This window comes from Lepidothrix coronata, unplaced genomic scaffold (genome assembly GCF_001604755.1).
Source record: "Lepidothrix coronata isolate B3197 unplaced genomic scaffold, Lepidothrix_coronata-1.0 Scaffold151, whole genome shotgun sequence".
Lineage (NCBI taxonomy): Eukaryota > Metazoa > Chordata > Aves > Passeriformes > Pipridae > Lepidothrix > Lepidothrix coronata.
The window spans coordinates 1,764,021-1,785,656 of NW_016690331.1; the positions used below are offsets into that span (position 1 = coordinate 1,764,021).

The 21,636-nt window shown below is 47.6% G+C and overlaps 2 protein-coding genes across 4 annotated transcripts in view; both read left to right on the forward strand.

Annotated features, from left to right (window-relative positions):
* The window catches only part of OXSR1 (oxidative stress responsive 1), a 98,759-nt gene extending 91,248 nt beyond the window's left edge, over positions 1 to 7,511 (forward strand). The window contains exons 16-19 of the mRNA XM_017828668.1: positions 3,783 to 3,835; positions 4,231 to 4,299; positions 5,196 to 5,260; positions 6,122 to 7,511. Of these exons, the coding sequence (XP_017684157.1) occupies positions 3,783 to 3,835; positions 4,231 to 4,299; positions 5,196 to 5,260; positions 6,122 to 6,196 (262 nt within the window). The 3' untranslated portion in view covers positions 6,197 to 7,511. The remainder of the gene's footprint in view (positions 1 to 3,782; positions 3,836 to 4,230; positions 4,300 to 5,195; positions 5,261 to 6,121) is intronic.
* A 4,760-nt stretch (positions 7,512 to 12,271) lies between these two features.
* Positions 12,272 to 19,732, forward strand: LOC108504062 (solute carrier family 22 member 13-like). 3 transcript variants are annotated; one of them, XM_017828663.1, is made up of 10 exons: positions 12,272 to 12,683; positions 13,708 to 13,811; positions 14,147 to 14,301; positions 14,873 to 15,041; positions 15,388 to 15,508; positions 16,119 to 16,213; positions 16,514 to 16,728; positions 17,207 to 17,315; positions 17,436 to 17,672; positions 18,166 to 19,732. In XM_017828663.1, the coding sequence occupies exons 1-10, from the start codon at positions 12,315 to 12,317 to the stop codon at positions 18,206 to 18,208; spliced, it is 1,617 nt and encodes a 538-aa protein (XP_017684152.1). In that variant the 5' UTR covers positions 12,272 to 12,314; the 3' UTR covers positions 18,209 to 19,732. The 3 variants fall into 3 exon arrangements, with proteins under 3 accessions (XP_017684152.1, XP_017684151.1, XP_017684153.1); XM_017828662.1 differs by having other exon boundaries at positions 17,462 to 17,672; XM_017828664.1 differs by having other exon boundaries at positions 17,466 to 17,672.
* The last annotated feature ends 1,904 nt before the right edge of the window (positions 19,733 to 21,636 follow it).

Below are 21,636 nucleotides of genomic sequence, written 5' to 3' on the forward strand. Positions count from 1 at the left end.
CTCCTAATGTGTTTTCTTGTGTTCTGTTATGATAAGTGTTCATAAAATAGAAGAGGATATTACTAACTTACCCTGTGGTGTCTTGGCCCATTTGTTTTTCTTCTATTTTCCCTCTTAAATTCTGGATTAACTTTCAGCCTTCTTTAGAGTATCTGGGCTCTGTCTTTGACTACTGAATTTGAATTTTACCGTCAGAGATCAAATACTGGATTTTGCTTTCTTCTGCCCTTACTGCCCTTTTTGCCTCCGATCATTCATGGCGTTTCTTCTTTCAGGGCCAGTAACACCCTTTTTTGGTGAGCCTTTCAATGCACAATAGCAACTTTTCTGGCAACTGAAGTGTTATAATCTGTTTTTTGAGTTAAGGTATTGACAGGGAGGGCTCTTGCCTTTATTGCTTCATTTATCGTGGTTATTGCATATCTAGCTTTACGTCCTCTTTTTCTAGACGAAATTTTTCCTGTGAACCAGAAGTCTATAGCATCTTTCAGGAGGTTCTTCTTTCAAGTCTGGTCGGCTGGAGTACGTTGCTCTTATTGTCTCTAAGCAGCCATGTGCAACTGTATTTTTGGTGGCTTCTTGAAGAAAAAACTGGATTGATTATTTTGGTCAATCAGTGTGGCTTGGTATTTCAGAAAGCGCTGAGGTGAAAGCCAGTGATTTAAATCCAGGGCTGGAGCCCTCATCAGTTTTGTTTTAGCTTATGAAAAGCTTTATCAGTTTCTTTACCTCAAGTGAGTATGTTGGACTCACCTTTATGAGTTCACACAGGGGCTCCACCAGAAGTCCGTAGCTGTGGATCTACAAACGACATTATTCGGTCCCTCCGAGCAATGTTCGGAGCTCTTCCTTCTCCTGTGGCCCAGGAGTCCAGCAGACAGCTTCTCTCTTTGCTGGTTTTGGGGTTCGTTGTCTTGCAGCCACCTTGCAATCGAGGCAGGAGACCTGCTGCACAGCTCTTAGTACTCAACCAATCTGAGACAGTTTAGCGTGTTAACAGTTCACCCAATACATATTATTTTGGATTTTCTTTCTCGTGCGAGGATTTTCTCATTCAAAAGCGAACAGTGATTAACTTTCAGGGCTCCAGGGCAGGCAGAAGAAAGCATCCTCCAGATCTAGGACAGCAAACTATTTTAGCTCTGGTGTCAATTTAGTCAGCAGTGTACATGGATCTGCCACTATGGGGTGCAAGCCCCCAGCCATCTCATTTATTGCTCTAAGATCTTGCACTATTTTATACTTCCCATCAGGTTCCTTTACTGGTAAGATGGAAGTATTATATTTTTATTTATATTTTTTTAATAACTCATGTTTAATAAACTTTTCTATATTGTGTTGAATTCTTTCCCGATTCTCTATTTTAGGGGATATTGTTTAATCTTTATTGGCTGTGCCCCTAATTTAACTTTTACTTCAATTGACACTGTTATTTTTGCTCTTCTTGCAGTTTTCGAAGCTCATACTTTGATCATACTTCTTCATGTATGCTGCTTGAACTTTGAGTGTCTATTAGGGCAAGATTTAAAATCTCAATCAATTGCTCCTTTTTACTTTGAATTTTATTTTGTTCTGTTCAAATTTAATTTCAGCTCTCAATGGCTCTAGTAAGTCTCTTCCCAATAAACTTTAAACTGGTGAGTTTGGCATATATAAGAATCTGTGGATTTCAAATTGCTTTCCTAATTTGTATTTTAAAGGTTTCAAGAAATGAGCTTTTTCTGTTTGACCCATGGCTCCCCTTATCAATACAAAACTTACAGCAGTGGGTACTAAAGTTTGATTAATACTTAAAATACAGCTCTTGTATTGATTAGAATTATGCTTCCTGATTTTTGTTCTTTTAGCTTTTTTGTATTGGGGATCTTGGGGCTATTTATAGCCTTTTAGGATTCAGCACAGCCTCTTAGGATTCGGTCTAGCCCCCCTTTCCCCAGGATAGCTGTAGTAATCAGGAAGTATAAAAGATTGTTAAACTGCCAGGACAGAATATTTACAAATCAGAAGATAACAAAAGACAAATATAATAGTCATGGTATTATCTAGTGTTCTGACAGTATTATTCAAAATTGCCTTTCTTTGGTTAACTTACTAATATTCTCAATATCTTCCCAATTTGATATCATTACCCCCAAAGGACTGGTAGGGGTAATATCCAGCAATGCCTGCTTGGGCAATGCCTGCCTGCTCCCTTTTCTCTTGGGGCTACCTTTCTTACTGAATCCTTGCCCCATAGTTTTCCGAGGTCCCTTCTAGAATCTCCCCCCCGACTCTCTGGGATCCCTTCTAAGCTCTCCCCACTGACACAAAGGTTTCTCCTTAAGACTTTTCCACCGACCCCAGAGGTCCAATCACCAATTCTCTCACTGGCTGTTCCATTCGCACGGAGACAGAAACGCAGTTAGAAGGGCTACCACAATCACTTCGCGTCTCATTCACTCATCCACTCTGACCTCTTATCCACCCAACCAGGGAATACTCACAGTCCGTTGTTTTTCCCTGGGTCTTCGTGCACGAGAATTATGGGCCCTTTTTGCTGCAGCAATCCGGGAGCAATCCTTGCTTTTACCATATAACCATATAACGTGTTACTCCAGTCCTGTGGAAAATTAGACCCGAAATAGGGCGCTGAATTCAGCGGGGGGCCCCCCTGTTTCGAGTACTAATTAACCCAGCAGGACTCGGAGAACATCACGTCGGAAAAGTCACCAATTGTGATAAACAAAGTCTCGAGTTTCTATAAGTTTCGAATAATAGTTTATTATATGGTAAAAGCAAGCAGCCAACTGGGTGACAGAAATGGGACCAGTTTCCCAATTCTGCACACCCCTACTACAGGGTACATTTAGTATTTATCTTAGCTACTTCATGCATATTAAATATATCATATACCTATACATTCTACAGGTTTTTGCTAAGTATTTAATATATGGGTTTTCTTACAGCTAAAGCTAAATGGTTATTGCTCCAACCAGTCATAATTGACGTATTCTGGGACGAACAGGCACCTAAAAATTTAAAGTTCTACTATATTTTATTCTTAGGATAGTAAGGAGGTTTTAGGCCTCTTGACCTTGTAGGGGTCTGTTTTATTTCTTTATGGGGGTGTAATTAAGTTTTACAATGCGTTTGTTTTATTTTGATGTAATCACCGATTTGTTTAATGAATCACAATTATTTATATATCACAGTTCCCTAGGAGGATCAGGGATCCAGGGGTTTTGACCTTGTGCTGGATCATTGGGCACAACTTCAGATTTCAGTCAGTTCAACTTTTACCCAGTTTAAGGAGTGGATTCTGGTCTATGTCCCTAGAAATAGGCAAAATCTTTCTCAAAATCTACTCATTTCACACACTGACATTTTTAATTAGAGGAACCTGGCTCTCATCCCTGTTGGTAAGCATTGGCCTGGGGCCTCTGGGCATCACCTCCCAGTCAGTTCCACAATGGGTGTGCATCTGCAGACAGTGGGTGCTTCCCTCCTCTGAAGCATGTGCTCCAAGGATATATCTGCTGATGGATATGAGTTGCTGAGACAGTGGAACAACAAGGCTTTATACTTGAGAGGTGGCACTCATCTATCCTGGACTTGATCAGGCTCTGTCAGGTTGGAGGCAGACTGTGCTGCTTCCATATGCAAACCCAAGCGATTAGTTTCTGCCTTTGAGGGGGAAGGATGCAAAGAATTCATTTCACAGGCTGATTATTCAATGACAGCACTTTCTTGTGGGCACTGATCATAAAATGGCCTCTCTATATAAAATTCTCTTCTTTCCACAGGAATTCAAAAAAAGAGCTCAATGATATCCGGTTTGAATTCACCCCAGGGAGAGGTGAGCTGGTGGGAAATTGCAGTGTGTGTGAAGGGGAAGTTTTGTGTTTGGTGTTGTGCAGTTGTGTGTATGGAACCCCTGTGTGAGTGTCTGTCCATGGTGCCTTCCTAAAGGGCTCCTTGTGGCTGAGCTTGGAGCTCTGCTGTTGAGAAGACCCTTCCTGTAAAACTGTTCATGGATATGGCCAAAGTGCAGCCCTTTGATTAATTCCAGTGAATTCACAGCTTAGCTCAGAGCTTTCTGACTGCACCTGGTGTGCACCCTATTGTCTGTCTTCTGTAAAGAACACTTTTGCTGTCGGGTTTGTACAAGCTCCTTTAGGTTTGTGTGTGATGCCTCCATCAGCTGGACAATCTCTGCTCTGTGGTGACGGCTCTTGGGTTTCTCCCCAACAGATACTGCGGACGGTGTGTCCCAGGAGCTCATTTCAGCAGGGCTTGTTGATGGCAGAGATCTGGTAATAGGTAATTACATATTATTTTTTCTACTTCTAACCATTTCAGTCATTTTTTGCATGTTTAAAATGACCTGATCAGTGTGTGCTAGGAGAGTTTGCTGTGGCCTTGATTCTGTACTCCAGTGTCTCTACACAACTGCTGTCAATTCTGGTGACAGTTCTGTGCCAGTACGTGTAGGCAACCCCCAGTTCACAAGAATATGATTTAATTGGAAACATTATGAAGCAAATGTTCCTTGTAATGCAGAATGAAGTCTAATTGATGCATTAGCTAAATCATTATCATCTGACATAGATGCATTGCCAAATTGCTGCACAAGCCTGTCCTGCTCATGGGTCCTGCACAAGTTGAGACTGGAATCAGCCAGGCTTTGGGGTTTTGATTAGGACTGGGGAAGGAAGTGCGAGGTGCATGTGCTCTGGGGCAGCAGCACAAGTCATGTGGGGGTGAACAATTACCTCAGACAACAGTTTGCTAAACAAACCTGTCCTTCTGTGCAGCAGTTGAGGCTTTTAAACACAACAGCACTGCCTGGGTATTTCAACTACAGCAAGCAAAACTGTTCCTTATGCACAGGCAGCAGGATCTGGAAAGGCTGGTAGTGCAAAATTAACTGGATTTCCAGGTGCAGCTGGGCAGCTTATTACTACTAATCCCACCACATCCAGGGAAAAATAACTACCTCTGAAAAAGTAGCAGAGTAACAATGACAGCATTTTCAGTTTAAAACTTTAGATTTAAGGAGATAGAGTCTAGTTGAGACCTAAGCATTTTTTAATAATTGTAAAAATTCAAAGTTTGCTAAGTAATACAAAGAGGGCTGATGAGTTTGGGATATTTTTCTCTAGCCTGTCCTAATATTTGCCTGTTCTCTTTTTGTGTGTGTGTGTGTGTGATTTCAGTTGCAGCTAATTTGCAGAAAATTGTGGAAGAGCCCCAAGCAAACAGATCCGTCACTTTCAAACTGGTATTTATTCCTGTTCCCTAATTGAACAAGTTGTCCCTTTCAAGGAGAAGGCATTACATGTAGATGTCTACTGCAGGCATCTGATGTATGCACTCTAAATCCTCTCTTCTTTCCCAAAGCTTCCTACTGGTTGTCTGACTGTAGGCAGTGCAGGCTCCCTGCTTATATCCTCTGAGCAGCACCTGGGTTAAATAAGTGTGAGATGATGTGCTAATACAAGCATTACCTTATCCTTGGTAATAAACGTATCAAAATGTTACAAGGGGGTGTTTTGGGCACTTGGAATATACACTTACAGAAATATTTCAGGGCTAAGAATTGCATGGACTCCTTTCTTGGAGGAGGAGAATGAGGAGGGTCCAGATAACATTGTTCCTGAGGAGGAAATGAGGGAATGAAGAAGAAAAAAGGAAAACAAAGAACTGTGGGGCAAAACTGACAGCAGATAGGCTTGGAGAGCTGAGAGAACTGCAGGTGACTCTTTGAGAGGAAATGATATTTGGAGGTAGTTACAGTGGCAAAGAGAAGGTGTAACCAGGTTACTGGGCATGAAGCACTAAGTGCCATTATCTTTTGCTCTTTCTTGTAAGGAGTTTTCACTTGTTTTGCCCCAATTATTGCAGGTAACCCAAGTCAGAGCAGCCATTGGCAAAACTTCAGTCCCAGCCCTTTGTAGCTTCAAAAAAAAGAAACAAGAAAATGAAAGTACTCAATTTTAACTTCGGGCAGTGTGAGCTGCTGAATACAGTGCAAAGCTGTCCCTTGTCTCCTCCCTCCCCACACCCTGATACACCTTCTTGTGGTTTGCATTGGAGAGTAGAGCATGTGTGTTGCTATTTGGATCTCTGTTCCTTGTTTCAGGCGTCTGGTGTCGAAGGCTCGGATATCCCGGATGATGGCAAACTTATAGGATTTGCACAGCTCAGCATCAGCTAAACAATGGTCCCAGGAGATGTTTCCCAACTGAGAACCCACATGTGCATATTCGTAATGCTTCTGTTAGCCTAAAAAAAAAAACCACTACTGCCAAAGAATTGAACTACATCCCCCTTCCTAGAAGCTTTAACATTTTCCTTAATAGGATCACAAACCTTCCTGAAATTACCGATGACGTTTACACCTTTTGTAAACAACTCTCATGTTTTTGTATCTGTCATCTCAAAACATGCAGACCCAACACGTCATTGCCTGCATGTTCATTTTATTATTGCCTTACTTTAAAGAAAAATACTACTGAGTACGAAGCAGGGGGTTCCACTGCTCTGATGATCTTGCCTAAATGTTTGCTTACATGTGGTTTCATTTTTTTTCACTTGCTATTTTTGCACAAGTTTTAATACTGAACGGATTTTTTTTTTTTGTTCTTTACCTGCTTCTCCTTCTATCTGAAACACCAATGTACATGTTGTTTGGGTCACCCGGAGTGCTGAGAAATCTGCTTCTCTTTGGCTGTGTGTTTTAAAAGTGCTGGTTTGAATGCTTGCACCTAAGAAAGCAAGCTGAGTCTTAACCCACAGGAGGGAGAGCCGCCTTCCCTTGTGTTTGTGTTTTTGAGAAGTTCCTTGACTTTTGAGGTGTTAGAAGTCAGCTTCCCTTTGTAAACTGCCTTAATTTTATTTTTTTTTTTTTTACCATTTTGGTTCTCTCCACATGAGTGCCAGGCGTGGCATGAGGGCTGAACCTTTTAATTTACGTTAAGCAGTCCTTCCTCAAAACGTCTTTCATCCTGCATCTTAGATGTAGTCTATTCTTGAAGCAGACCAGTGAGGCATTGCTGCTGGTCTTTCAGATGATGAACACAATACCCGTGGTCAGAGGGAGAGGAGATCTGTGTCACCCTGTGTTTGGGAAACACGCACTTCAGACTGTTCCTCAAGCCCGGTTCTGCCATGCCTGGCTGCGCAGAGAGTCCTCCCGACGTGTTTTCCCAGTCCTTCGCAAACTGGTACCCCTGGAACCACCCCTGTCGTGTTTTACAGCAATAAAGAATCGCCAGCAGAGTGGTTGTACTGGGCAAGCGGGCGCCGGGCTGTGTCCCTCCTGCACTAACGGCCTGGGCCGGCACCTCCTCGCCGGCCGAGCCCCCACGTTTGATCAGGATGTCACTGAAACCCCGTCACACACGTATTTAGCTTTTCTTTCTATGTGGTGTTGAAGTTGAGTTTCTACATGAATAATATAAATTATGCTCTGAGTTTGATAAGAGACACTTGTAATGCAATATGTGAATAATAAATGGTGTTGACTCTTTTTTTTTTTTTTCTTTTTCTTTTCCTACTGTTTCACAGTTGGCCTTTGTAACTGCTCTTGGCTCTGGAGTGTTTTCTACACAGAAATCGTTAAGTCTGTAATTTAGCACGCAGATGGAAATGTGTTTTGTTTCCATCAGCCACAAACAATGCAGAGCAGAGTGTTAAAGCAGAATGACTGAGTCCAATAAGGACTTTTTTTCTTTTTTCAAAGTCTNTTTTTTTTTTTTTTCTTTTTCTTTTCCTACTGTTTCACAGTTGGCCTTTGTAACTGCTCTTGGCTCTGGAGTGTTTTCTGCACAGAAATCGTTAAGTCTGTAATTTAGCACGCAGATGGAAATGTGTTTTGTTTCCATCAGCCACAAACAATGCAGAAACAGAGCAGAATGACTAGGTTCAATTAGGACTTATTTTAATTTCCAAGTCTTCAGATGAACAATCTGTATTTATATCTTGTTCTCTATGAGCAGCTGTGGAAGCTTCCGGAAATGGTGCATGTTCTTTTTGTACCACCCCTGTTGCTTTTAGCCTTGGGTGGATTTTGGGTATGTCCCCGTGGGCTCTTTGCAGCCCCGTGGCTGGTGAGTGTGGAGGGGAGGGAGAGGAGGAAGAGGATTTGGGAGCGAGAGCATCCCAGGGTGTTGAGCAGATGCTCTCAAGAGCCCAGGAGACAAGTGCCCGATACCAGGGAGTTGGTGGTGGCTGGATTTGGCCAAGTGCATGTGGCACCTCTGGCACTATTCCCTGTTGTCTGACACAAAGCACTCCCCACAGCATTCCCCGATGAGCTGCTTGGCTTGGGAAGAGCAGGCTGGCACCATGATTTTCATGTCACCCTGTGCTCAGTATGGATTTACTGGAAACCTTTAGGATACAGAGACGAGGTAGTTGTGGTACAGTATTATTTTCCCCTCTGCCTGCATGCGATGGGGACCTCCTTGTTCATTTGTGTACTGGTGCTGAGGAAGGTAGGACTCAAACTGCTCAAATGGAACAATGCAGCATCTATTTATTGTTATTCCCCATCTTCCCAAAGCCAGGACTTAGAGAGCTTGAGCTCACACTAACCCACGGCTCCGTAGTTCTTTAATGGAGAAAATAAGTAAGGAAGAAACTGATGGTTTTTGCTCTATAGATCTCCAGATCTTTTGGGTAGGGATCCAAAGTATTTACTTGGGCTATTACAGTGCTAGACAACTGTCTTTTCTGATGTTGTTCCAGTAAGTGCCAATGCTGTTCATAATTGTTTTCCAGTGTCATTAAGAATTTGGTTTTTGTGCAAATCTGAACCTGGAAGCAGGTGGTAATTTTAAGTTAGTTCCTACTTTTAAGGACAATGCTCTGTTAATGAAAACGGATCCTCTTCACAACTTTGGTGTATTGTAGATTATAATGAAAGATGTAAAATATTCAGGCTTTTTTTCCTTTTTTGGACTTTGTATTTTACTGCATGTCTCTAATTTTTAATCAATAAAGAACAAATTGTCCATTGCCAGGTGTTTGGTGTGTGGTTTATATGTCATTGGGTTGAATGGTGTGTCTTGGGGAAGGGGTTTGTCCGAGTGGTGTCTGCAACCCCTGGGGCATTTCTCTTTGGTGTGGTGGGAGGTTTGACAACCCCCAGGAAGACTTGGTGGGGAAAGGGAGATCAAGACCAGGGTGGATGGGGCTCTGGGTAATGTGGTCTAGAGGAAGGTGTCCCAGCCCATGGCAGGGATTGGAACTGGAAGATCTTTACGGTCCATTTGAACTCTGTTGGATGATTCTGTGCTCTGCAGGAGTTGCATGCAGAAGTGGAGCCAAGAGGGCTCTTAAGATGTTGTCCTGAGGCCTTGTCTGCAGCTGAGAGATTTGCTCCAAGCTCTGCATGCCTTGTGCCAGCTGGGAATGAGCTTCCCCTGTCCAGAAACACCTCAGGGTTACACGGGCTGGTATTAAAGTGGGATGATTTACACCCTGAGAAGTGTTTGGAGCATGAACTGCATTCCCTCCTCACCACCTCCACAGTAATTGTTCTGTCTGAATTTGAGGCTCTGGGGCAGATGTGATCCAGAGGTACTTTCCTTTGCTTTCCTTCAATATTGTTTCTTGTCCACCTTCCACAAATTTTCAGGAATGAAGGGAAATGTTGCCTGAGAAGTAAAAAAAAATCCCTAGTATTTCTCACAGGAGGTCCTTTTGGAAATTTTTCCCTAATATATTTCCTAATACATAAAACCTGTTTCCAAGGTGCCCTGTTCATTCAAATTCTGAGAGTTTTGTTGACTTGACTTACCGAGAGCTTAGTGGGTTTTGTTAGAGCAAGGTCATAGTGTCTCCATTAGGAGAGACAGAACAGACTGTGGGAACAGAGAAGTTTCTCTGAAATGGCAGGGACTGTCAAGGGCAAGGTGTGTGTCTTTTAGGAGGTGATGGGGATGGTCCAGTCCTAGCCATGTTCACCAGGCCTTTTGGCTGGGATGCACCCCTCTGTGTCTCCTTAAAAACAAACATGTTATTGCTTAAAACCAAAGAAAAGACCCCCACCAAAACAAACAAACAAAAAAGAAGTGTTGGTCTTGCTTGGTGGCACTTCCTAAGCTTCCTCTTCCATTGACTCTCTAAGGCTCTTGGGCTTAGTTTGCCACTTTCTGACTCTGTTTCTTTTAAGGTGTTCCTCTTTACCCACAGATCCAGAAAACCTTACCTTGGGTAACTTGCAGATTTGAGACATGGGATGGTCCGGGATGCTCTGGGTTAGGGAATCCCATCCTCTACACCTAAGCCAAAATCTTCCCAGTATTTTGCCAAACCCTGCTTAGAAAGCCCCAGAGAATTATATCTCAGTTATGTCTCCCATTCCAGCCTCTGTAGGGAATCTCCTTATGGACACTGCTAAAGCCTTTCCATGCTGCCTTTTAGTCCAGTGCCTCCTTAGTCTTCCTGTGGTTATCAAGTCCACCCCAATTCCCTTCATCCTTGGAGGCTTCCCTTTCTGAGTGCTCATACTGCCCATGCCTGTGGGCTTCCCTGCTCTTCTTAACTGCATTCTGATCACCTTCTCCAAGTCTTTCCTCCTAGATGATGAATTTTCAAATGGAATTCCCCATGATGGTGTGCACCTCCTGAAATTTCACTTAATGGAACAGGTCACTCAGGTTTGTAGCACTGTTTTATTTCTGATTGTTTTGTGGTGTTGTAAGTGGTGTTTTGATGGTTGAGGTGCCTGGAAGAATTGCTCTTCCTGTGCATTGACTTTGGTGCACAAAAACTTCTCAAATTGCAGCAGATTAATTCCTCCTGACTTTTACGAAAAGCCAGGGACAGGTGTGTCATGGACATGTGCCCTGGTCAGGTCCTGAGGAGATGATCCCAGCCCAGAGATGTGACTCAGCTCCAATCAACTATTGCTGCCTCCTCACCTCTTGTTGGAAGCCCCCAGCAGTGGCTTCCTGCTCTTTCCCTTGGTCCAGGGCCTCAGTGTTCTCCAGTCTCCTGTAAATGTGATGCCCAGCTCAAGTTCTCTGATGCCAGTCCTCTGGCTTCTCCTTCTCCAGATCTGTGAGCCCCATGACTGGTGCCTGACTAACCCTCTTGGGTTTTCCCATTTAAACCCTGGCAGAGAAGAGTGGAAGAGGCTGCTTTGTGCCCCAGACTCCATCTAGCACAGAGCTAGAGACAGCCAGGGGAGATGGCAGGACCAGGGCTGGGAAAGGCTCCTGAACTCCTGGCCGTGTGTGACTGCTTTTAGCCAAGTTCGGCCTGACCTGTGTCCTAATGAAGCAGAGCCCAAGCTGAACAGGGACACGATTTCATCCTCCACCTGAGTTTCCTAATTGACTTGAACAGATCCAATTTGTGTTGTCCAGATCAGTGTCTGCCTGATTATCCCTGCCTTCGGTGCTCCCTGCTTGTCGTTGCTGAGCTGGGCTTATCCCGAGGGCAGCGTTTCTCTCCTGGCTCCCCAGGGAGCTGCTCTACCGCCAGGCTGGAGCTGTGTGGGTGTCTTGGTCAACCCCAACAGGGCAGCCATGGTCTGATTTCCATCTTGTTTATACAACGGTCTTTCTGTGGATTTGTGGGCAGGAGAAGAAGCATCCAAATTGCTTTTGGATACCTCTGGAGGCTTTGCCTCATGGACATCTCAAAGGGGCCCCAGGCAAATGCTGTTCCTACATCAGGGAATGACCTGAACAGCGCTGGACTCATGTTCTCAATTATTAGTTCAAGGCATTTGAGCTGAGATTTGCCAAACCTGCCTCAGGCAGCGTTGCCCCGTGTCAAATTTCTCCAATCCCTGTACTCCTTCTTCAAGTCTTCCTGCATATAACCATGACTGTTCTGTGAGGTGGCCCAGAACTGGTGGGAAGGGTGGACTTTCCGTGCCTGACTTACTCGTGGTTTCCACAGGGAAGCTGCAAAAGGTGAAGGAAATGGCAACTCTCATCACCTGGGACCACAGTGAACTAACTGCCCTTCTTCATCTGTGACTCTGCCCGTGCATTATCATCAGTCCCTTTATTCCTCTGGGCTTTTGGTCCCTCTGGTCCTCACTTTTCTGAATGGTTCAGCAAATGCAGCCTTTGCAGTCACTGTTCCCCTGTCAATGCCACTTGGCAGAGGGGGTGGCCCAAGTTCCCTGAAATGGGGTCTTTCTGCTCCAGCCAGCCCTGGATGTTTGTGGGTGGCACAGGGATGATTAATATATTACATGGTGTACTTGTGGTGACAGCCTATGAGTGCAGAGCTTATCTTAGGTTTAAACATTAATTCCAGCCCTCTGGGAAGTCTGTCCCAGCACTGTCCTGCTCCAGACACGGTTACCAATGTCAGGTGTGGGGGAAATTTTGAAAGCAATTGGCGATTTTGGGCCGTTTCAGAAACGCCTGGTGCTGCTCACCCTGATCCCCTGCCTCAGCGTGGCTTTCCACCAGTTCTGCCAGCTTTTTATGGTTTTGGATGTTCCCCACCACTGTGACACCAGCTGGATCCGCACCGTCGGCCCCAACCTGACGCAGGAAGAGCAGCTGAACCTCACCCTGCCCCGGGATGCGGACGGGGAGTACGAGCAGTGCTCCATGTACTCCCCGGTGGACTGGGACCTGGACTCCATCGTGGCATACGGCCTGAACGCCACGCAGAAGTGCAGCAGTGGCTGGGTGTACCCAGCAGAGCCACCATCCCTGCTGACCGAGGTCTGTAATCGCCTTTCTGAGGAGATGGGGACGTGGAAGGGATGGGACACCCAAACAGCCGCCCTGTCCTGCAGTTTCCCCAAAAGCTGGTGCCTGACCATGCTGCAGCTGGGCTGGGCTGAGGTTTACATCAGGTGTATTTTGGGGAAATTGGCTCCACCACCCAGCCTCAGGTGTGGTCCTGGAGAGGCTGCAGGCAAAGCAGACTGTGATACAGGTGTCAGTGTCAGAGCCAGTGGAGAGATTAATCACTCCTGGTGGGACCTTCTGGGTTTCCCTACCCCTCTGCCTTACAGGGGGTAACCTTCTAATTTAAAATCATAGAATGGTTTGGCTTGGAAGGGACCTTTAAAAATCATCTAGTCCAACCCCCAGCATAGAAGCTGGTAGCTGAGGAAGAAGCTAAATTAAGATGAAGGAGGGTAGATTTAGATTAGATATTAGGAAGAAATTCTTTCCTGTGAGTGTGGCAAGGCACTGGCACAGGTTGCCCAGGGAAGCTGTGAATGTCCCATCCCTAGAAGTGCTCAAGATTGGACGGGGCTCTGAGCAACCTAGTTGTGGAAGGTGTCCCTGCCCAAGGCACGGGGGTGGAACTAGATGATCCTTAAGGTCCCTTCCAACCCCAACCATTCTATGATTCTATGAGCCTCTCTGTGTCACTCTTTCCATAGATGCCCTCTGGTCACTGGCAGTTGCAGAACTGCTTGTCCCAGGAATCAGTATTGCACTCATCCTTTCTCCTCTGGGAGGGCAGGTGGCCTGGGAGGAATCAAACTGCTGGGATTTCTGTCCCCAGTCCCACCTGAAGCAAAATTTGCCAACTAGGAGGTTCCCCTGGGGGGTGCCTGGACTAGGTGGAGGGGACTCCTCTATGTCCCAGTGCTCAGGAGAGGGGCACCACTGAGTACCCCAGGGACTTGTCCCACCTCTTGTCCCATTTGTGTGCCCTGTGCATATGGTGGAGATTCATATCCTGGGAGGGAGGGATCCAAAAGCACCTCTCTGTTTGTCCTTTCTTCAGTTTGACCTGGTGTGTGACAGGAAGGACCTGAATGACATTGGCCAGGCCATCTACATGGCGGGGCTGCTCCTGGGATCCATGATCTTTGGGCCGCTGAGTGACAGGTGAGGAGACACAACCACCCACCCCAGGTCTGTGCAAAGCCAGAGTGCTGGTCTGAGCCTCTCTGGATGCTGCACACTGTGCATTTTGTCAGTGCTCCTCACTCACGGGGACCTTGACCAAAGTCCTCGGTCCCATGAGGACATGGCCACACAGGGAGGGGAAGGGAGAGAGACACAGCATGTGTGCACAGGGTCCTTCACTTGTCAGCCCAGAGTGTAGTCTGAGCCTTATCACCCTCCAGGGTGATAAAATCACTTGCGTAACCTGCTGGGCTCCTCCCCATCTCCACGGGGTCTCTCCAGATACCAACTGTGTCTCCCTTCCTTCTCCGCAGGATCGGCCGCCGGCCAGTCATTCTGATCTCCGTCATCCTCCAGGGCTTGTTTGGTCTGGGAATTGCCTTTGTGCCCCATTTCTATGTGTACATGGCCTTCAGGTGTGTCGTGGGGGCTTCGGTGTCAGGGATCACCATGACAATACTGTCGTTAGGTGAGTGGGACGCCCTTGCCCTGAGGCAAATGGATGTGGCCTGTCAAGGTGCAACAGGAAATGTCTATGAAGAAATAAAAATCATCATGTATGACTAGAAAAACACTGCTGCAAGGACAGGTCGTGCTCTGCACTGTTTCTTTGGCACTTTGGCATCTCCTCAACCCTGAGGGAGAGCCACAGGGAGCCTCTCTCCCCTGCCAGTGCTCAGAGGAGGGAAAAGGGACAGTGTCCCAGCTCAGGAGGCCAGTGCAGAGAGAGAGCTCAGTGGCTCTGGAACATGATCAGTTTGGGTTCCAGCTCTGCCCCAGTCAGGGATTCTGTGGACTCTGAGATCAAAGAGGTGACATGGTTGAGCTTAACATCCTTCTGCAGAGGACAAGGAGACTGACAATATGGAGAGGTGATGCATCCCATGAAACACTGGTGACTTGCATGTGTGACTGATGCCAGAGCTCCAGCTGCTGGTCTCTAACCCTCACCTCCAGGGGGGCACTTCTCCAGGGGAAATACTCTGTTTTTTACAGGGGAAATCATTACACTGACTCTAAGCCTTTGATCTTCGTTGCAGCCACAGAATGGATTGGTGTCTCCTCCCGGCCTAAGGCAGTGCTTACCTCTCACTGCTGTTTCGCCATTGGACAGATGATTTTGGCTGGTTTGAGTTATGGGATTCGCAACTGGAGGCTGCTGGAAATTGCAGGATCTGCTCCTATATTGGTCGTTTTCTTCTACATTGGGTGAGTGGGGTGTGGACAGAGCTTCTGTAAGACAGAACAGCGGTGTGAGGGGTGGAAGTGAGGAGGCAGCAGCAGCTCAGCACCAGGATGGGTCTTTCCCATCCGTGCAGATGCTGGAAGAGCTTCTGCAGAGCTCAGCACATCTCCCTGAGGCACTGGACTGCTGAGACCAGCAGCTGCTTTGCTTCAGGTCATCAAATGTGGCCTTTGGAGCCTAAATGTAGGGCATTTAGACCCATCCCTCCCATGGGATGCCCACTGCTTGCGGGACGCGGTGACAGAGAAAAGGGCTGTGGGGGAACTCTGCGGGTCAGAGCAGCATGTGCTGAGCTCCCCTCCTCGGCAGGGTGCTCCCAGAGTCAGCTCGGTGGCTGGTGACAAAAGGCAGGATAGAGGAAGCCAAGAAGCTCCTTCAGAAGGCGGCGGCCACCAACAAACGCAGCCTCCCGGAAGGACTCCTGGAGCAGGTACCTGTCCGGGCACAGGGAACCGCGGCTTGTCTGCAGAGACTTCCCTCTGCTCTTGGGCTTGCACGGCCCCTGGAGCTGAGCTCAGCCCAGCTGCATCTTTCCATGCCCCCTGGGGATGAGTTGGGGATGCACCGGGGGTGACTCCAGCTCCAGCTGCGATGGACACAGACAAGGTCAGGGAAGAGGCAAAGCTTCTGCTGAGGCTCAGCCTGGAGCTTTCTGGGGTCCCCTTTGGGCTGTGGAAGGGACTGAAATGCTTGCCTGGCTTTTCTCCTGTGAGGGTTGCAGGAGTGTGGGTCGTGAGCATGTGGACTCTGTTTAGTCTGTGGGTTTCCATGCATAAATGCCAGAAGGGGAGTTACTTCCTTGTCCACCCCAAAGCTCCTACACTGGGGAAATGTTTATCCCACAGAATGTCTTGGTCACCAACCCCTTGCTGGGCACCCAGGGCACAGAGGCAGGAGCCCTCACTGGGCTGTTGTCTCTCCCAGAGCAGTGGAGGTCACCAGCCTGTCCCCTGATGCTTTCCATTGATTGCAGATGGGAAAGCAGCTGGCCATGGGTTACCTTTGCCTGCTTTGACTCTTTGACTTTCTTTGTTTTGAAGTTGAAGCCTGAGAAACAAACCAAGTCTGGAAGTCTTCTGGATCTCTTTCGGAAGAAGCACCTCCGGAAGGTGACTTTAATCATGTCATGTGCCTGGTAAGACATTCCCTGCTCCCCTCTTTCCATACTTCAAGGTGAAGAAAAGAAAGGATTGATAGTCATTCACCTTGTGGTTTTTGAGTGTTATTGATGGTTGTCTCTGTTTCTGGCTGTTTAAGATGCTCTGTGGTTTGTGGGACAGGTTATAGCATTTCCACTTTTGGCAGTCCTGTGGTATTCCTCTGGTTTTACATCCCCTTGGAAGTGCTGTGGCTTGGTCAAAATGTCACTGGAGATCAATATTGCATTTCCTCATGGCTAATAGATGTGCTCAGAGCCACTCTGCCTTGATTTCAGGTTTGTGAACAGCTTTGTCTACTATGGGCTGAGTCTGAATGTGACAAATTTTGGCCTGGACATCTACCTGACCCAGCTTGCCTTTGGAGCAGTGGAAATCCCAGCCCGTGTTGGTTGTATCTTCACTCTGCAGTGGTTCGGGAGGAGGAAGACCCAGACTGTTCTCCTGCTGCTGAGTGGCGTGGTGTGTCTGATCATCACTGGCATTCCTGAAGGTGAATGGCCTCATTCTGTGCTGAGAGGACACTCTCTGGACCGGGAGCCACAGAGCCCCAGCCCTTCCCTTGCTGGTGCAGGTCCTGGCCTCCCAACCAGACTGGATTACATTCCTCAGGGCCTGAGCTGTCAGGGCCTGGTGCCATGGCCACGTGGGACTTGGTTAATCCCCTAGGGACCATTCCAACCAGCAAACTTGCACTTGCCAGTCATTAAAGCAGCAGGTAGAGCTGAGCCCAGTATGCCACTTGTCAGCAGAGCTGTCCTCTGGGAAAATTAATACCTGGGGAAGTGAGATGACGGATGCAGAGTGTGCTGAAGATGCCACTAGGCCAGAGCTGCTCAGTCCATGCTAGGCAGTGGAGGTGATGGTCCCTGCAGGTGACACAGTTGTCACCGTGCATCCCCAGTGGCCAACTGTGAGCGGTGCTGAGCCCTCCCTCGTCCCATAGCAGTGGTCTCTCCTCCTTCCCTCAGATCAGCCCCTGGCAACCACCATCCTGGCCACCATTGGCAAGTTTGCTGCCTCAGCCTCCTTCTCCACCTCCTACGTCTACACAGCAGAGCTTTTCCCCACGGTCGTCAGGTGAGGTCTCCCCACACACCAGGGCTTCCCTCTGCCATGGCTGGTGGTACTGATGGCTCAGGTCATCCTCAAGGCCACGCCCAGTCCCACAGTGGCCTGGAGTGGCTGGTCCCTGCCCAGACCCCCCGCTGCCCCTCGCTCCCCAGGCAGACCGGCGTGGGGCTGTGCTCGATGTCGGCGCGGGCGGCCGGGATCCTGGCCCCGCTGGTCCGGCTCCTGGGGCAGTACCACGAGGCCATCCCCATGGCCATCTTTGGGAGTGCCCCCGTGCTGGGGGGGCTGCTCTGTGTCCTGCTGCCTGAGACCCGCGGCATGGAGCTGCAGGATGACACGGAGGACGGCCAAACCCGGGCTGAGGTGGGTACCTGGTGCTGCCTCTCGGGCGGGGACACGGGGTGCCAGCACACTGCACGGGCTGGGGGGTTCTCAGAGGGGCTACAGCGGTGGGAGGGCAGGCAGTGGGACTTTCCCACTGTGGAGGGAGGGGAAGAGACCCTATAACCCTGCCCATGGTTGTCATCCCTTCATTCCTGCCCGCGGGATAGAATGGCTGGTGCTCCACTTGTCTCTCTCTGCCCTCCTCAGGGAAGGGGTGGTGCCTCGTAGCCATGTCCTTTGGATTTCACCCTCTCATAACTCCCACCCCCATTTCCCATGGGATCAGGTGGAATTGCACTCCAATGCAATTTGTTGCCCTGCTGGGAGAAGGGTGTCCACAGGCACCCAGAGATCAAGGCGGGATTAGGATCCAGGTCGCTGAAGGCTGCTTGTCTCGGGGATGACTGCCATCAGCTCACAGTGCACTTTTCTTAGCTTTTACACCATTTTACACCCTTTTTCCTTTCATTAGGTCTACGAAAATGGCACCAGCAGCTCTGAGAATGGACAGGTGAAAGGAAAGGATGGTGTCCAAGTCAATGAGTGCACAAAGACCACTTACTTCTAGCTGGGTCTGCAGGGGTCTGTAGCTGAAGGCAGCCCGGTGCTGTGTGGGCACTGAGGGCAGGCAGGGTCTGTACCACAGGACAGCACCACCACTCAGGCTATCACTGCCAGTTCTTGGCTTTCCTTGTCCTTTTTGCCTTCCTGTATCTCCCTCTATAGCTTGTCCTCAGGCACTGCATCCTGTCACTGGTGTCCGGCAGTGCTCCCGCTGGAGAAAATCGGGTGCTTTTCATTTAAGGGAAAAAAAGAAAGAAGTCAAAAACCAGAATGGGGACTTTTTTCTCTTCATTTTTCCTGTCTTGTCTCCAGGAAGGTGAGACTGTAAACTCTGTCCAGTGAGACACCTGAATTGAATAGAGTTGCAAGAGAGCACTGTGCTCACTAACAGGAGAACTAGAGCAGATGCAGCACTGAGAACATTCTCACTCTTGCAAAAAGGAGTGATTTATCTTGACTGTCTAGCAAGGTTATCCCTCTCTCTCATAAAAACACTCCTTTTTATTTTTTAAAATTTGAGATATTCAGCTGAGAAAAAAAAATGGTGTGATGGAAGAAACAGCAAGCAGGCAACAAGGACATCTAACAGGCAGATGAATTCTCACCTTAGTGATGGTGGCTTTGAATTGATGCCTGTTGTGGTGCTTTGGGCATGGGAAATGGTGCTGTTGGGCTGCAGTGTAGGGCCAAATTAATTTGTCCATTTCAGGAAACTGAGATGTTGTGGCAGTTGGGCTCTTAGAAGAAAGTGCAAATCTTTCTGGGAAATATCAGCTTTTTCTACTCTGTTTTAGTCTATTCATTCTTGGTGGATCCGTTTCAGTCTTTAAATGATTTAGGACCACTTTTGCCTTATATTGTGAAGAAAAAACAGGTGTTTTTCCTGTGATCCCCTTTCTCTTATCTTCTGTCCCTCAAGATAACTTTCTTTTCCCATTGGTTTGGTACAGATCAAGTGTGGAAGTTGCACATGGTGGCGCTCCATCTTTGCCTGTACAGCTCAAAGGCTATTTTCTGGTAGTGTCAAGAAGCTTTTAAACCAGAAAATATTTTTTCTCTCTGTTGTCATGCCCATGTGTTTTCCATGGACCAAAGCACCTCATGGATAAGCAGTTTGATGAAGACAAAGTTTTGTATAAAATTGGTGCCATGTGACAATGTCCTGCCAGGAGGGACTGGCTGTGGTGCCCTCTTCTCTCTGGGTCTGCTTTTCAGAGGATGTGCTGTGGTGCTCCTCTGCAGTGCCCTGAGAATAGAGGAGCTCAGTCCTTTGCCCAAGGGCACTCTTTCCTTGGAAAAGGCTGTGGGCTGCCTCCTTCAGGCTTTTGTGGAAAACAAGGCATTGAATGTAAAGGCTGGGGGAAGAGCTTAGAGCCAAATGTACAGTACTGAGGAAACCACGATTTCTTTTGGGAATTGTGCTCTGAGATTCTCTGGTTTAGCTCATTTCATAAATAAAGGCATCCAAGCAGAGCTGATGTACTTCTGCTTCCATATCATTTGTGCCTCCAGTAGGCTGAAGATCCATTTCATAGAACCCCAGAGTGGTTTGGGTTGGTGGGGACCTTAAAGACCATCCAGTTGTCAAAGCCCTGTCCAACCAAGTCATGGCTGGAGGGCTGTGGGATGGTGCTGAAGGTCCCAGTGCTGAGCACATGCCAGAGACTCCATGAAGGGTTTGCTAAGACATATCAGTTAATGTCCAAGCCTTCTTAAGGCCCTCCTATATCAGACATGGGAGCGAGGCCCTGCTCCTGCTCTTACACCCTCACTTAGACCTCTCTGTATTTCAGGTCACAACCTCTTGACGTCCATTTCCCCTTTGGAGGAGACCCAAATTCATGCATCAGAGCCTCCCCACTGCTGAGGAAGCTGGTCAGGCAGATCCAGAGGTATCTCAGGCATGGAGGGGCAGCAGAGCCTGGCCTGGCCCTGTTCCCTGATGGGAGCTGTGGGGCAGAGCAGCTCCTGTTGCCAGGGGAGCCCCACAAGGACCATAGAGATAATTGGGACACCCTTGGTGTCAGCCAACTGTGAGGCAACCCTGACTCCTGGCTGTGGGGCAGAGGTGTCAGGATCCTTGATCTTCCCTTTTATCTAGAGGACATTGCCCTCTCCTTTCACCTGATCCCACACTGGGAAACCACAGGTCTGTGAGCGGAGCAAAGTTTGCAGAAAGGGACCCAGCAGGGAATGGCTGAGGAGGTGAGGAGATGAGCATTTAAACTGCTCTCCTGAGTCTGGGCAAGGAGTCATAGAATTGTAAGTTCACTTATGTTGGAAAAGACCTTTAAGGCCATTGAGACCAGCCATCAACCCAGCACTGACAGGTCCACTGCTAAACCACATCCCTAAGTGACACATCTACATGTCTTTTTAATAAAGGGGTAAAAAGGAAGGAAAGCACTGCCAAGGCCACCACTAACCTGTGGCCCCAAGTGCCACATCAGGGTTTTTGACTCCACCACTGCCCTGGACTGTTCCAGTGCTTGACAACCCTTTTGGAGAAGACTTTTTTCCTAATATCCAATCTAAACCTCCCTTGACTCAACTTGAGACCATTTCCTCTTGTCCTGTTACTTGGGAGAAGTGATTGACCCTTTCCTTGCTACATCCTCCTTTCAGGTAGTTGTAGGGAGCAATAAGGTGCCCTCTGAGCATCCTTTTCTCCAGGCTGAGCCCCCCCAGCTCCTCATCAGACCTGTGCTCCAGACCCTTCCGAGCTCTGTTGCTCTTCAGTGCCAAAGCTCAGATCTTGGAAGCTCCCCATCTCCAGCCCTGACCAGGTTACATGTGACTCTGGGGTGATTTTGTGCACCAGAGCCAAGGCACAAAATGAAAATCACCTTCAGGCACATCTGGCCTGTACTTGGGACACCCTGGCCTACAAAACACCACTTAACTACAGCACAAAGTGATAGAAACGAAAGGATGCATCAAACTTGTGTGACAAGACTCCTTCTTCAACCAAGAGTAGTGATGTTGTTTGAGGAGATGACTTCATGAAAGGACTCCAAATATGTTCTCTGCTTGCAAACAAGTTAGTACAGGAGAGAAGCTCACTCTTTTTTGTCTTTTCATGACAATAGATGACACTAAAAAGTCATGACTCAGCTGTCATCAGCCAACCAAGCTCACTATTAAAGGCTGACCATGATGAGGAAAGCTGCCCAGATGCCCACACAGTTTAATTGACATCGAATTGCAGTGTACTCCACACAATTCAGAAAGCTTCCACAGCTGCCAGTAGAGAAAATAAATACAGGTTGTTAGTCAGAAGACTTTGAAAAAAGAAAAAAAGTCCTTATTGGACTCAGTCATTCTGCTTTAACACTCTGCTCTGCATTGTTTGTGGCTGATGGAAACAAAACACATTTCC

Coding starts and splice junctions, on each gene's coding strand:
- LOC108504062 (XM_017828662.1), top strand. CDS start 12,315: ATGTCAGGTGTGGGGGAAATTTTGAAAGCAATTGGCGATTTTGGGCCG. Junction 16,214..16,513: donor TTAATCATGTCATGTGCCTG/GTAAGACATTCC, acceptor CCTTGATTTCAG/GTTTGTGAACAGCTTTGTCT. Junction 17,673..18,165: donor ACGGCCAAACCCGGGCTGAG/GTGGGTACCTGG, acceptor TCCTTTCATTAG/GTCTACGAAAATGGCACCAG.